The 17,636-nt window shown below is 45.8% G+C and overlaps 1 protein-coding gene across 1 annotated transcript in view; it reads right to left on the reverse strand.

Annotated features, from left to right (window-relative positions):
- Positions 1 to 8,167: 8,167 nt before the first annotated feature.
- Positions 8,168 to 17,636, reverse strand: part of LOC138674006 (fructose-1,6-bisphosphatase isozyme 2) — a 33,306-nt gene continuing 23,837 nt past the window's right edge. The window contains exon 7 of the mRNA XM_069761994.1: positions 8,168 to 8,419. Within this exon, the coding sequence (XP_069618095.1) occupies positions 8,225 to 8,419 (195 nt within the window). The 3' untranslated portion in view covers positions 8,168 to 8,224. The remainder of the gene's footprint in view (positions 8,420 to 17,636) is intronic.

Here is a 17,636-nt window from a genome sequence, read left to right on the forward strand (position 1 = left end):
GCATCAGACACTGGCTGTATGAACACAGCCTGATATGTGTAACTCGGAAACACTATGGTACGGACTGGGCACCATGCATCAGGCACTGACTGTATGAACACAGCCTGGTATGTGTAACTCGGACATGCTATGGCACGGACTAGGCAGCATGCATCAGGCACTGACTGTATGAACACAGCCTGATATGTGTAACTCTGAAACACTATGGTACGGACTTGGCACCAGGCATCAGACACTGGCTGTATGAACACAGCCTGATATGTGTAACTCTGACATGCTATGGCACGGACTAGGCAGCATGCATCAGGCACTGACTGTATGAACACAGCCTGATATGTGTAACTCGGAAACACTATGGTACGGACTGGGCACCATGCATCAGACACTGGCTGTATGAACACAGCCTGATATGTGTAACTAAGAAACACTATGGTATGGACTTGGCACCATGCATCAGACACTGGCTGTATGAACACAGCCTGGTATGTGTAACTCGGAAACACTATGGTACGGACTGGGCACCATGCATCAGACACTGGCTGTATGAACACAGCCTGATATGTGTAACTTGGACATGCTATGGCACGGACTAGGCAGCATGCATCAGGCACTGACTGTATGAACACAGCCTGGTATGTGTAACTCGGAAACACTATGGTACGGACTGGGCACCATGCATCAGGCACTGACTGTATGAACACAGCCTGGTATGTGTAACTCGGAAACACTATGGTACGGACTGGGCACCATGCATCAGACACTGGCTGTATGAACACAGCCTGATATGTGTAACTTGGACATGCTATGGCACGGACTAGGCAGCATGCATCAGGCACTGACTGTATGAACACAGCCTGATATGTGTAACTCTGAAACACTATGGTACGGACTTGGCACCAGGCATCAGGCACTGACTGTATGAACACAGCCTGGTATGTGTAACTCGGAAACACTATGGTACGGACTTGGCACCAGGCATCAGACACTGGCTGTATGAACACAGCCTGATATGTGTAACTCGGACATGCTATGGCACGGACTAGGCAGCATGCATCAGGCACTGACTGTATGAACACAGCCTGGTATGTGTAACTCTGAAACACTATGGTACGGACTTGGCACCAGGCATCAGACACTGGCTGTATGAACACAGCCTGATATGTGTAACTCGGACATTCTATGGCACGGACTAGGCAGCATGCATCAGGCACTGACTGTATGAACACAGCCTGATATGTGTAACTCGGAAACACTATGGTACGGACTGGGCACCATGCATCAGGCACTGACTGTATGAACACAGCCTGATATGTGTAACTCTGAAACACTAAGGTACGGACTTGGCACCAGGCATCAGACACTGGCTGTATGAACACAGCCTGATATGTGTAACTCGGACATTCTATGGCACGGACTAGGCAGCATGCATCAGGCACTGACTGTATGAACACAGCCTGATATGTGTAACTCTGAAACACTATGGTACGGACTTGGCACCAGGCATCAGGCACTGACTGTATGAACACAGCCTGATATGTGTAACTCGGAAACACTATGGTACGGACAGGGCACCATGCGTCAGACACTGACTGTATGAACACAGCCTGATATGTGTAACTCGGACATGCTATGGCACGGACTAGGCAGCATGCATCAGGCACTGACTGTATGAACACAGCCTGGTATGTGTAACTCTGAAACACTATGGTACGGACTTGGCACCAGGCATCAGACACTGGCTGTATGAACACAGCCTGATATGTGTAACTCGGACATGCTATGGCACGGACTAGGCAGCATGCATCAGGCACTGACTGTATGAACACAGCCTGGTATGTGTAACTCTGAAACACTATGGTACGGACTTGGCACCAGGCATCAGACACTGGCTGTATGAACACAGCCTGATATGTGTAACTCGGACATGCTATGGCACGGACTAGGCAGCATGCATCAGGCACTGACTGTATGAACACAGCCTGGTATGTGTAACTCTGAAACACTATGGTACGGACTTGGCACCAGGCATCAGACACTGACTGTATGAACACAGCCTGGTATGTGTAACTCGGAAACACTATGGTACGGACTTGGCACCAGGCATCAGACACTGGCTGTATGAACACAGCCTGATATGTGTAACTCGGACATGCTATGGCACGGACTAGGCAGCATGCATCAGGCACTGACTGTATGAACACAGCCTGGTATGTGTAACTCGGAAACACTATGGTACGGACTGGGCACCATGCATCAGACACTGGCTGTATGAACACAGCCTGATATGTGTAACTTGGACATGCTATGGCACGGACTAGGCAGCATGCATCAGGCACTGACTGTATGAACACAGCCTGATATGTGTAACTCTGAAACACTATGGTACGGACTTGGCACCAGGCATCAGGCACTGACTGTATGAACACAGCCTGGTATGTGTAACTCGGAAACACTATGGTACGGACTTGGCACCAGGCATCAGACACTGGCTGTATGAACACAGCCTGATATGTGTAACTCGGACATGCTATGGCACGGACTAGGCAGCATGCATCAGGCACTGACTGTATGAACACAAGCCTGGTATGTGTAACTCTGAAACACTATGGTACGGACTTGGCACCAGGCATCAGACACTGGCTGTATGAACACAGCCTGATATGTGTAACTCGGACATTCTTTGGCACGGACTAGGCAGCATGCATCAGGCACTGACTGTATGAACACAGCCTGATATGTGTAACTCTGAAACACTATGGTACGGACTTGGCACCAGGCATCAGGCACTGACTGTATGAACACAGCCTGATATGTGTAACTCGGAAACACTATGGTACGGACAGGGCACCATGCATCAGACACTGACTGTATGAACACAGCCTGATATGTGTAACTCGGAAACACTATGGTACGGACTTGGCACCAGGCATCAGACACTGACTGTATGAACACAACCTGGTATGTGTATCTCGGAAACACTATGGTACGGACTTGGCACCAGGCATCAGACACTGGCTGTATGAACACAGCCTGATATGTGTAACTCGGACATTCTATGGCACGGACTAGGCAGCATGCATCAGGCACTGACTGTATGAACACAGCCTGATATGTGTAACTCGGAAACACTATGGTACGGACTGGGCACCATGCATCAGGCACTGACTGTATGAACACAGCCTGATATGTGTAACTCTGAAACACTATGGTACGGACTTGGCACCAGGCATCAGACACTGGCTGTATGAACACAGCCTGATATGTGTAACTCGGACATTCTATGGCACGGACTAGGCAGCATGCATCAGGCACTGACTGTATGAACACAGCCTGATATGTGTAACTCTGAAACACTATGGTACGGACTTGGCACCAGGCATCAGGCACTGACTGTATGAACACAGCCTGATATGTGTAACTCGGAAACACTATGGTACGGACAGGGCACCATGCATCAGACACTGACTGTATGAACACAGCCTGATATGTGTAACTCGGACATGCTATGGCACGGACTAGGCAGCATGCATCAGGCACTGACTGTATGAACACAGCCTGGTATGTGTAACTCTGAAACACTATGGTACGGACTTGGCACCAGGCATCAGACACTGGCTGTATGAACACAGCCTGATATGTGTAACTCGGACATGCTATGGCACGGACTAGGCAGCATGCATCAGGCACTGACTGTATGAACACAGCCTGGTATGTGTAACTCTGAAACACTATGGTACGGACTTGGCACCAGGCATCAGACACTGACTGTATGAACACAGCCTGGTATGTGTAACTCGGAAACACTATGGTACGGACTTGGCACCAGGCATCAGACACTGGCTGTATGAGCACAGCCTGATATGTGTAACTCGGACATGCTATGGCACGGACTAGGCAGCATGCATCAGGCACTGACTGTATGAACACAGCCTGGTATGTGTAACTCGGACATGCTATGGCACGGACTAGGCAGCATGCATCAGGCACTGACTGTATGAACACAGCCTGATATGTGTAACTCTGAAACACTATGGTACGGACTTGGCACCAGGCATCAGGCACTGACTGTATGAACACAGCCTGGTATGTGTAACTCGGAAACACTATGGTACGGACTTGGCACCAGGCATCAGACACTGGCTGTATGAACACAGCCTGATATGTGTAACTCGGACATGCTATGGCACGGACTAGGCAGCATGCATCAGGCACTGACTGTATGAACACAAGCCTGGTATGTGTAACTCTGAAACACTATGGTACGGACTTGGCACCAGGCATCAGACACTGGCTGTATGAACACAGCCTGATATGTGTAACTCGGACATTCTATGGCACGGACTAGGCAGCATGCATCAGGCACTGACTGTATGAACACAGCCTGATATGTGTAACTCTGAAACACTATGGTACGGACTTGGCACCAGGCATCAGGCACTGACTGTATGAACACAGCCTGATATGTGTAACTCGGAAACACTATGGTACGGACAGGGCACCATGCATCAGACACTGACTGTATGAACACAGCCTGGTATGTGTAACTCGGAAACACTATGGTACGGACTTGGCACCAGGCATCAGACACTGACTGTATGAACACAGCCTGGTATGTGTAACTCGGAAACACTATGGTACGGACTTGGCACCAGGCATCAGACACTGGCTGTATGAACACAGCCTGATATGTGTAACTCGGACATGCTATGGCACGGACTAGGCAGCATGCATCAGGCACTGACTGTATGAACACAGCCTGGTATGTGTAACTCTGAAACACTATGGTACGGACTTGGCACCAGGCATCAGACACTGGCTGTATGAACACAGCCTGATATGTGTAACTCGGACATTCTATGGCACGGACTAGGCAGCATGCATCAGGCACTGACTGTATGAACACAGCCTGATATGTGTAACTCTGAAACACTATGGTACGGACTTGGCACCAGGCATCAGGCACTGACTGTATGAACACAGCCTGGTATGTGTAACTCGGAAACACTATGGTACGGACTAGGCAGCATGCATCAGGCACTGACTGTATGAACACAGCCTGGTACGTGTGACGCGGACATTCTATGGCACGGACTAGGCAGCATGCATCAGGCACTGACTGTATGAACACAGCCTGATATGTGTAACTCTGAAACACTATGGTACGGACTTGGCACCAGGCATCAGGCACTGACTGTATGAACACAGCCTGATATGTGTAACTCGGAAACACTATGGTACGGACAGGGCACCATGCATCAGACACTGACTGTATGAACACAGCCTGATATGTGTAACTCGGACATGCTATGGCACGGACTAGGCAGCATGCATCAGGCACTGACTGTATGAACACAGCCTGGTATGTGTAACTCTGAAACACTATGGTACGGACTTGGCACCAGGCATCAGACACTGGCTGTATGAACACAGCCTGATATGTGTAACTCGGACATGCTATGGCACGGACTAGGCAGCATGCATCAGGCACTGACTGTATGAACACAGCCTGGTATGTGTAACTCTGAAACACTATGGTACGGACTTGGCACCAGGCATCAGACACTGACTGTATGAACACAGCCTGGTATGTGTAACTCGGAAACACTATGGTACGGACTTGGCACCAGGCATCAGACACTGGCTGTATGAACACAGCCTGATATGTGTAACTCGGACATGCTATGGCACGGACTAGGCAGCATGCATCAGGCACTGACTGTATGAACACAGCCTGGTATGTGTAACTCGGAAACACTATGGTACGGACTGGGCACCATGCATCAGACACTGGCTGTATGAACACAGCCTGATATGTGTAACTTGGACATGCTATGGCACGGACTAGGCAGCATGCATCAGGCACTGACTGTATGAACACAGCCTGATATGTGTAACTCTGAAACACTATGGTACGGACTTGGCACCAGGCATCAGGCACTGACTGTATGAACACAGCCTGGTATGTGTAACTCGGAAACACTATGGTACGGACTTGGCACCAGGCATCAGACACTGGCTGTATGAACACAGCCTGATATGTGTAACTCGGACATGCTATGGCACGGACTAGGCAGCATGCATCAGGCACTGACTGTATGAACACAAGCCTGGTATGTGTAACTCTGAAACACTATGGTACGGACTTGGCACCAGGCATCAGACACTGGCTGTATGAACACAGCCTGATATGTGTAACTCGGACATTCTATGGCACGGACTAGGCAGCATGCATCAGGCACTGACTGTATGAACACAGCCTGATATGTGTAACTCTGAAACACTATGGTACGGACTTGGCACCAGGCATCAGGCACTGACTGTATGAACACAGCCTGATATGTGTAACTCGGAAACACTATGGTACGGACAGGGCACCATGCATCAGACACTGACTGTATGAACACAGCCTGGTATGTGTAACTCGGAAACACTATGGTACGGACTTGGCACCAGGCATCAGACACTGACTGTATGAACACAGCCTGGTATGTGTAACTCGGAAACACTATGGTACGGACTTGGCACCAGGCATCAGACACTGGCTGTATGAACACAGCCTGATATGTGTAACTCGGACATGCTATGGCACGGACTAGGCAGCATGCATCAGGCACTGACTGTATGAACACAGCCTGGTATGTGTAACTCTGAAACACTATGGTACGGACTTGGCACCAGGCATCAGACACTGGCTGTATGAACACAGCCTGATATGTGTAACTCGGACATTCTATGGCACGGACTAGGCAGCATGCATCAGGCACTGACTGTATGAACACAGCCTGATATGTGTAACTCTGAAACACTATGGTACGGACTTGGCACCAGGCATCAGGCACTGACTGTATGAACACAGCCTGGTATGTGTAACTCGGAAACACTATGGTACGGACTAGGCAGCATGCATCAGGCACTGACTGTATGAACACAGCCTGGTACGTGTGACGCGGACATGCTATGGCACGGACTAGGCAGCATGCATCAGGCACTGACTGTATGAACACAGAATGGTATGTGTAACAAACACTGTAAATCAGACTGGGCAGCATGTATCAGGTGTTCTTTTTAAAAGGGATCATGTGAGCATTTTTTTTTTTTAAAGGGAACCAGTCATGTAAAAAAAACCAAGCCTCTATTAACCTGCAGACATACAGTAGGGTTAATCTGCAGGTTATAGTGTTCTGGAGCCATGCATCTGCCACAATGAAAGCCCAGCTACTGGAGGAAATAAACTTACCGTAATTCCTCTTGGCAGCCACTGGCTGGGCTTTCAGTGCAGTGGCCACACAACTTCAAAATGCTATTAACCTGCAGATTAACCCTATATCTGAAAATTAATAGCGTTTTTTTTCACATGACAGGTTCCCTTCAAATATGATAATAGTATGGCTTTGTAGGTGCTTGTCCTTCAATAACAATCCCTTTTTTTGTAGAGATCAGGTGTGCCAGTCATGAGATATGGAGCCTTGAAGCTGTATGCAAATCCAGCTGGAGGTGCCCTATTCTAGATTTTGCATTTATTGGAGGATACACATTTAAACAGGGATACTACCACTATATGTAAGAACATTCTGACAGTTTGTTCTAGTGGGAACATTTTGGCAAACTATCTTTGCTTATAAGGACCAGTTGTGGTCAGCCAGACATTTACCTTCCAGAGAATTGCTTTCATGTGATACAAGGACGGATGGAGTTCGCTAGAATGCTCATACAGAGTGGTCCTTCGTTCTGGCTCACAGAAGGTTGGTTGGTCCACCCCCTCCGTTATATCCATGTACCCCATTGTTTTCTTCTTCAGTAGATGCTTCCATTGGCTTTTTCAGTGCCGCTAATGGTCATGATGATTCTTTACTGTATGGATAGGAATAATTTGGAAGACTCTAAAATAGCAACAGGAGCATTCTAAAACCATCTTTATTTGCAGGGACAGACAGACTGCCTGTGGATTTGTAAGCCTCATTCATAAAAATAATTGTAGCGGGAAGGGCTGATCATGAAATGAAAACGGACAGCGGTGAATGTAATCATTAGGACCTCTGCTCCACCTGAAATCTCTACAACTTGGCCGTACATCTGTGGCACTAGTCACTCGTAAGTTCCCACACCCAGCCTTCAGGTGTTTTACACGATTCAGTCCTCTTACGTTCATTAATCATGCACTCCGAGAGATTGTTCAGAACTTCCTTTATGAATAAGAAATACAAATACATGAAGGTAAATATGATTAGCTGCTCTTCTGGTGTTTTCTCACACAAGCCAAGTACTCTTGAACGTCATCTGGAGAGCCGAGAACCAGTGGCACCCTCTGATGGATGGATTCTGGCTTAACATCCAGCACTGGCTGACTTCCAGTGGTTGCCATTCCTCCTGCTTGCTCAATAATAAAGGCCATTGGATTACACTCGTACAGCAGGCGTAACTGCGGGACACAAAAGCGTAATGTCAGCAGAATGTTACGGACAGGAAATGTATGCTGTGGATTCAACGAAATATAATTTCTTTCCAAAGATGCTCAAATATGAGAACTTATAGGTCTTTAATACCTTATTTTGAGGTTAATATAATCTTGCAGTTACATTTAACTTCCATGACTATTAAAGGGAATATCAACTACTGAACAACCCTTTCTTAATAGCTTCAGTCTGCTGCACAACATTAAAAAGTAAATATTTACTTTCTACAATGGTGACCACTGCAGCCAATCAATGGCTACTGATTGTCTGCAGTTTACTCTTTTCCATCCCAGTGGTCTTCCACTGAATAGAGAACGCTGCAGCATGGACTCAGTAGGGAGATGGGCAGAGTGGCGCTAGTCTGGGGAGGTAAGCATGCACATTTTTTTTAATTTTATGCTGAAGACTTGAGTTACTAAAAAGGATAGCTAAATTTAAAGGGGCTGGCCACTACTGAACAGCCCCTGGTAAGAAACTTCAGTTGATTCAGTGGAAGGCAAATGGTATAACAAACAATGTCTAATAGTTTACTACTACTTCAAGGAGAGTTGAGGAAAACGATTTGCGGGATCTCCGGATGCTGGTTTGAGGATGCCAGATGTCGAAATGAGGACTGCCCTAGTCCAGCTGCCAATGAGGACTGGTTGCTGGACCATGTAAGCATAAATATTTTTTCTGGAAACTACTTTTGAGCATTGTTTTGCATTTTTTTCCTTTTTAATATAAACATTATATACACTCCTCAGAATTGAAATTGCTACACCAAGAAGAAAAAGTTTTGGAATTATGGAAACCAGAACATGGATAGAAATGTTGACGATAAGCAAATAGTTAAATGGAAACAAAATTTTCTAAAACATCTCAATTTACATAGTATTGAGTATGAGTACCACACTCAGAAATATACACATACTTATATACCTTGGCATGCTATTAATGAGGTTATTAGTGGTTGAGGAACGTTCTGCTACACTCATTGCACTTGGGGAAATCATCAAGATCTGCTGCTGACAGCTCCTTTTGCAATTGCTGACCAATGACGTCCCAGGTGTGCTCAATGGGAGAAAACTCCAGAGTCCATGGTAGCAAATTTAGGACATAGAAGCTGTTCAAAGTAGGGCAAGCAACAGGAGGCTCCTGGGAAATTTGGAGGATTGTCTGTACCACTATATCCATGACCAAATCATTGTAATGCTGAGCTGTTAGTTTACCTTGAATGAAGATCAGAAGGGTCTGGCTACAATACATTATGCCACCCCACACCATAATCCTGGGACTCATGAAGGCCTGTTCATGACTAGAGTTTATCCCGACTTCCTGGATTGCGCCGGCTGACCAGCTGATCGGCACCGCAGCTGTGTGTCACGGCTGTGTCACTGTCACAGCACATGCATGGAGAGCCCACCAAACAGGCTCTCCATGCATGTGCTGTGACTGTCACACAGCCGCGACATGTATCTGCATGACTGTCATGCAGCTGTGGAGCCAATCAACAGGCGCACTCCATGTATCGGAGTTCCCTCTGCAGCTTATTCGGTAAGCGCTATAGCTTGCTGAATGAGCGGGGAACCGAAGAAATTCGCTAAATTCTATTCATGATGTTCCCTATGTGGTCTCCAGACGAATCTCTGGCCATCAGTGCATACAAGACAAAAATGGGACTCATCGCTGAAGAGGATAAACCAACACTGCAGCTTCCAGTCTCCATCTGCAGACCACGTAGGCAGTGGCACTAGGATAGTGGTAGCCAGACCTCTCTAGTCTTTATTTCAGGTTCACTAATAGGTTTGGGTTACATTTATTTGGTGGAAGAAGTAATGGTACAGCGATGTCTCCACAATGTTGCATGAGCCATTGAGCAGCCTGCTAGTCTAAAACGCGGACTTCAGCGTCTCTAGACTTGTCATCCATTGAACACTTCTGGGAAGCCAGTAGTTGAGAAATGCAGACCTCAGACAACTATTAATAACCTTATCGATAGCATGCCAAAGGTATAAGTACATGTATTTCTACGTGTGGCGCTCATACTTGATACTGAATTAATCAAGATGTTTTGAAAATTTCATTTCCATTTTTTTCATCATTTGCATATCAGCAACATGTCTATCCATCCTGTGATTTCCATAATTCCATGACTTTTCCTTTTTGGTGTTGCAGTTTCAGTGTTGAGGAATATACAGTACAGACCAAAAGTTTGGACACACCTTCTCATTTAAAGATTTTTCTGTATTTTCATGAGTATGAAAATTGTAAAGTCACACTGAAGGCATCAAAACTATGAATTAACACATGTGGAATTATATACTTAACAAAAAAGTGTGAAACAACTGAAAATATGACGTATATTCTAGGTTCTTCAAAGTAGCCACTTTTTGCTTTGTTGACTGCTTTGCACACTCTTGGCATTCTCTTGATAAGAACATTATTCTTCAATGGAGTATGTATATTTTGAGATGTTGGACAGGAAATGACATCACAAGTCTTTTTTTTTGTTGTTAAATAATAGATGTTTATTTAGCTTACAAAAACGCATACAAATCCGCATGAAAAAAATGCATGAAATCCGCATCAAAAATGCATCAAATGCGCATGGATTTTTACCTGCATTTTCTGCCAAGAGATGCAGAATCTGAGCAGATAGTTCCACAGACAAATCTGCAACATGTGCATATAGCCTTACACAACCCATATAATTGACATGTAGTGTAAAAGTACGATTTTACATTTTGCTTGTATGTCCATTAAGTCCACAGCAGCATAAATGCCCTATAACTTTGAATTATGCCAGCCTTTATACTGGGCACTCAATTAGCAGTTACCTCTCCATTCACTCCCTCCTAGACCCTTCACAGTCCGGTTTCTGCCCCCTACATTCGACAGAAACTGCACGCATCAAAGTGACCAACGACCGTCTGACAGCAAAACATAACGGTGACCACTCTCTGATCATTCTTCTCAACCTTTCTGCAGATTTTGACACTGTTGACCACCCTCTCTTACTCTCTAGGCTCCAGTCACTTGGCATTAAGGACACTGCTCTCTCCTGGTTCTCCTCCAAACTTTCTGACCACTCCTTCAGTGTTCTGTTCTCTGGCTCCACTTCATCTCCTCTTCCTCTCGCTGTCGGGGTACCTCAGGGCTCAGTCCTTGGCCCCCTTCTCTTCTCCCTCTACAAAGCCCCAATTGGACAGACCATCAGCAGATTTGGCTTTCAGTACCATCTTTATGCCGATGACACACAACTATACATGTCATCCCCTGGCCTTACTCCTGCTGTACAACAGAACGCCACTGACTGTCTGTCTGCAGTCTCTGACATCATGTCTGCTCTCTATCTGAAACTCAACCTCTCCAAAACTGAACTTCTTCTGCTCCCGCCATCTACTAACCTCCCTAAACCTGACGTTTCCCTCTCCGTGGGTGGCACCATAATAACACCCGGCAGCAGGCGCGCTGTCTGGGTGTTATGTTTGACTCCGATCTCTCCTTCACATCCCATATACAATCTCTTGCCCGCTCATGCTGCTTACACCTAAAGAACATCTCTAGAATCCGCCCTTTTCTCACTATAGAAACAACAAAAACCCTCACTGTCGCCCTGATCCACTCCCGCCTGGACTACTGCAATGCTCTATTAATTAGCCTCCCCCTTACTCAACTTTCCCCTCTTCAGTCTATCCTTAATGAGGCAGCCAGGGTTGTCAATCTGGCTAATCGTTACTCGGACGCATCCGCTCTTCGCCAGTCATTACACTGGCTGCCCATTCATTACAGGATACAATTCAAAGTACTTGTTCTCACCCACAAAGCTCTCCACAGTGCGGCACCCCCTTACATCTCCTCCCTCATTTCTGTCTATCGGCCTAACCGACCTCTTCGCTCTGCAAATGACTTTCGACTAACCTCTGCCCTAATCCATACCTCCCACTCCCGACTCCAAGACTTCTCCCGTGCTGCGCCAATCCTCTGGAATGCTCTACCCCAAGAAATTAGGACCATCCACAATTTGCATAGTTTTAGGCGCTCACTTAAAACACATTTGTTCCGAGCGGCCTACCACTTTATTTTTATTTTATGATGGTGTGTGTGTGTGGCCTATTCACTATCTCCATCTATCCCCCAGCCCCTGAAGATGGCTGGACCATCATTGTAAATACATCATTGTAAATACACACCTGTACTTTGTATCTCCCCCACCTCATTGTAGATTGTAAGCTCTCACAAGCAGGGTCGTCTTATTGTGCTTTAATTATTGTATTGTTAACGTTGTTACTTATGACTGTTGTGTTTGAAACTGTTAAAGTGTAAATTGCTGCGGAATATGTTGGCGCTATATAAATAAAGATTATTATTATTATTATTATTATTATTAGCAGTATACCAAGTGTTTAAACTTTACCCATGTCTTACCGTAGGATCATGCCTGATTTGCTGTATGCCTTTTCTTCCTGTTATGTACAATATCTAACTAGCTTTCTCATATTGGCAGAATTTAGATTCCGAAAAACTTCTCAAACCAACATGAAGCTAAACGTCAGAGACTTCCTCTGTGGAAAAGCCAGCATTACAAATCGCACATAAAAACACAGTCATATGACATGATGGGAGGGCCAAGAATAAGCACACACGCTGCAGAAGCAAGAAGCTGACTGTGTGCCGAGTCCCTTGTATCAGGTGAACTGCGTTGTCTGAGTTCAGTAAACAGGAACATTATGTGATAACGCTGTGAAGTCAAGGAGAGGGTGGATGAAGAAAACAAGCACCTCTTCTTAGAAGCAGCCTGAAATAATAATGTATGGAACTTGGAGTGTGACAAAGGTCAGGCCACAGCTTCAGGTGCATCATGGACTGGGGAATATATGCCAAAAGCCTTAATATATCCTCCTATGTTTTCTTGTGTCCAACTCATCTACGCTGGCCAGGTCCATCAACATGGTGGTGTATGGCGGCCCACCAGCCTTTTACAACAAAGGAGATGTACAGGTGTACAACGTGTGGCTAGCATGAGGGTGCAAAAACCGGGTAACTAAAAAACACCGGCTACCACAATGGGGTAATACATGGGTTACCAACTTTACCAGTTAATAGTTCATTCATGTGGTTTGGGTTCATCCAGCTTAGAATAAAAAGTGCCCTGGTTCTACTACTGTAGCCTCATAGGGAACATAAAAAGGGGTTGTCTTGGACTTTTACATTAATGGCCTAATCTTAGGCCGGGGTCACACCACCGTATTTTCACTCATCACAGAAAATCAGGTTGATTATGCTAATCATACACTGATCAGAATGTGAGCATAGTGAGATCTGATTTTCCCGGGTGTGGAGAAGATCTTCTCCATTCTGTCAGTGAGTGAAAACTGGAGCACACCCAGATGTCATCCGAGCGTGGTCCAATTGACTTTCATGATAGAGTGCGATTAGATTTATAGCTGCAAATTGTGAATGCCGAGATTTTTTTCCTCAGACATACTTGGTCAGAGAAAAAAAAAACAAAACAGACATTTGTACGGCCCAATAGAATAACATTGGTCCAGTCTCGATCCAGTGTTTTGTCTGATCTTGCTCGAACTGAAAATACAGTAGTCTGCAAAAGCCTTTAGGATATCTGATTCCTGGTGCAGTTGTTGGACAGGAAGTGCTCAGTTGCACAGCTGAACAGCACAGCTAGTGGCCAAGGCCGGGTACTGCACATCCTATTTGATTCAAAGCATGTGAAAGGACAAGTACACTTTAAAGATATGATGTGTCTATAGGCACCTGAGATCTACATCTGGAACGAATAGAAAGTAGGAAACTCCACGTCTGAACAAGCTCCATACAAGTCCCAGAAGCGCACTGTATCATTAGATTGCTACATCCGAGACCAATAAATGGTTGTAAGACTGCTTTCACACATCAGTTTTTTGCCATCAGTCGCAATCCGTCGAATTTTGAAAAGAACTGATCCGCCACAGATTGTGAAAAACTGATGCTATGGATCCATTTTTTCATCGGATCCTAAAAAAATCGGAGCATGCTCAGTTTAAGAAAACGGAATCCGTTGCTGGAATCCGTCATTTGACGGATCCGGCGCCCATAGGCTTCCATTCTAGCAAACTCCGGACGGCGCTGGATCCATCGCTGTCCCTTTTTTTATGACGGACACAAAAAACGTTACTTTTTCCATTGTCTCCGGCCGCCGGACAGACAATTTTCGATGGTTCCGCGAACGACAGATGAAACGTGAGGCCATCCGTCGCTAATACAAGTCTATGAGAAAAAAACTGATCCGGCGGCATCAGTTTTTCCAAAATTCGACGGATTGCGACTGATGGCAAAAAACTGATGTGTGAAAGCAGCCTAAGCAGGAATAATTTCACCATCTAGTTTTTATGGGTTTCAGGTAAGGTCTTATTCTAGCAGGGAGCAGAGTGTGTGTCAGGGATTCCCTCTGCACACAACGAAACGGCTCCTCTATGTAATGTCACAAGTTCCCCATTATTAATACTTACAGAATGATGACCTGATCTTAGGACCGGTTATTAATAACAGATTGGTAGAGGTCCGACACTTGGCCACGCCACCAACCAGCGGTTATCAGGTCCCTGGCGTAACTTGAAACTCATGGGCCCCGGTGCAAAAGCTCCAAAGGGGCCCCCAAATATTTTAAATCTTTAATAGCAATAGTCTTTTTCTATAGGCCAAATGGACTTTTAGGGCCCCCTCGGCTCCAGGACCCGGGTGCGATTGCAACCCCTGCACCGTTGTAGTTACACCCCTGGTCTCTACAAATGGGATGTACACGCTGTGCTAGCACGGTTCAGCATGGCGTCGTACACGGTGTAGTGGTGCTCTCCTGTACTGGAGTGAATGGAAGCTGAGCTGCGATACCTGAGAACGTGTAACTATCCTAACTGCGCAAGTCCGAGACTTCCCCTTTAATATTAGTTCACACATTTACGTAACAGGTGCAATTTACTATAAGTCACGATTCAAGAAGGAAATGATACCAGATTATAGTTTGTCAGAATAGGCACCCTGCTTGGTCAAATGATGAGCACAGAGAATATTTGAGAACACGTGTCTGACCACAAGCGAGGGATGTACTATTTTATGCTGCTTTGTCGCAACTCTGTTCCCTAGGTCTTACACTTATTAGTTGTTGTCAGCTGTCCTGGGGAGGATGACTACAATCACTGACTCATGACATGTGCACAAGTAAAGGAACCTTTGCTATTACTCAATACATTTCATAAAATTCCAATTGCAAAAAATGGAATATTGGCAGAAATGTCACAGATAACTATCCAGAACCATAGAAAACTCAGTAGCATGGCCGTGCACGACAATAAAAATGATGAGGTCATAGTTTTGTAAGTATACGTATTTTTTGTATTTTTTTTTTGTTAAACTTACTTAGTCATAGTGATACCTGTGCTGGTGAGTGCTGGAGCTGCTGGTTACCAACATAAATTTAGTCCCCAACTTGATCATTGCTTTGATCAATACTGAAGGAGTGAGCTCATGTCAGAAATCGTCACAGAACAGTATATCTTAGTCCAGGCAGTACCACCTCCCTTGGTATGCTATTAGGTGGGTAAAGGTGGACTACAGAACTAATGATTTGGGCAGGTACAGACGAGAGAATTGGGACAATTATGCAAATCACACTCCGATGTGTGTAATAGTAGGATCTGATTCTCTCGGATGGGGAGAAGTTGGAGAAAAAAAAACACATTTCTCCATATTTTACATTCTATCTGTCCAGGGAAATCAGAGAGCACTCAGATGTCATCCGAGTGCAGTCCGATGTTTTCTACAGACTCATTGACTTGCATGGCCACGTGCAATCCAAATATCAGATCAAAATTGGGCATGCAGCGTTTTTTTTCCCTTGGACTGGCTCAGTTTGTGGAAACAATCTGAAGTGTGCACGGCCCCATAGACTAACATTGGTCAGAGTGCAGACGGAAAATATGGTCATCTGCATCTGCCCTTTTATTAAGCAGTTGCAAAAATAATCCACATTTAACCAGCAGCATGTAATTGTAGAATTAGGAAACATGGAAATATAGATGGTAATAGATTATGGAAATTATGAAAGGCTGAAATAAGCAATTTTAGCATACTTATGGAGGTCTATGAGGGGCGCATTACACTATATGAAGGACTATGGGCTGTGCGGTATATTATATGCAGGACTATGGGATGCATTATACTATAGGTAGGATTATGGGTTGTGCATTATACTATATGGAGGACTATGGGGAGTGCATTATAATTTTGCCATGGGGCCCCATGACTTCTATATATGACCCTGGTGAGTATAATTTTTTTTTTTTTTACATATTAAAGAACAGCAGCAAAACGGGGGACATACATCAGGATGGGGCCAGGATGAGGGACATACATACCAGGATGAGGGGAGCATATATATGTATTTTCATATTGTGAGGCAGTGACTCATGTCACAGGTAGGGGTTGCTGTGTCTTCTCCCCAGGTTGTGCATGCAGTCGGATGAAGTCCATTGGTGTGCATGGGAGTCACGGATTTCCTATCAGGGTTTTCCATGTGGCTGAAGGTCACTGGTTTGTGTGTTAAAAAGCCCTGCAGTAATAGGTATATGGGTGTGTCAGGTGTGTGAGGTGCACGTCAGTATCAGTCTGGTGTGTGCTGGTGTGCAGAGCAGAGGCTTGCAGAGCACTGGCTGAGTGCATGGAGGCACAGGCCAGCGGAGCCAGCACTCAGGGCAGCTGAATAGCCTGGCACCCGAAGTGTATACAGTGATGCAAGTCGTCTATGACACTGGTCTCGGATGTGGACAGTCCTGTGACCGGAGGTGGATGTCCTGTGCCCGAAAGAGTCGGATGTGGACAGTCCTGTGCCCGGAGGTGGCTGTCCTGTGCCCAAAAGAGGACTAGCATGTGTAACGATTGCAAACAGGTGGATATGGTGCCCGGCTGCTATCCGGAAGATATCCTAGGCTGTGCGTGGCTGTGTGAGTAAAGAGACTGTAAGAGACTGATACAGTGATGCAAGACACCCACTGGAACTAGTCGGAGGGGGCTGGCGTGTGTAGTGTCTGCAACATATGAGGCTGTGTATATGGAGACTGTAATATGGCGTGCGGTCGCCCAGGGAAACTGGACAAGAGATGTCTGGCCTGTTTAGGGACTGTAAGTTTAAAGCCATATGATATGTAT

The sequence above is a fragment of the Ranitomeya imitator genome, chromosome 1 (assembly GCF_032444005.1).
Source record: "Ranitomeya imitator isolate aRanImi1 chromosome 1, aRanImi1.pri, whole genome shotgun sequence".
Taxonomy (NCBI): Eukaryota; Metazoa; Chordata; class Amphibia; order Anura; family Dendrobatidae; genus Ranitomeya; species Ranitomeya imitator.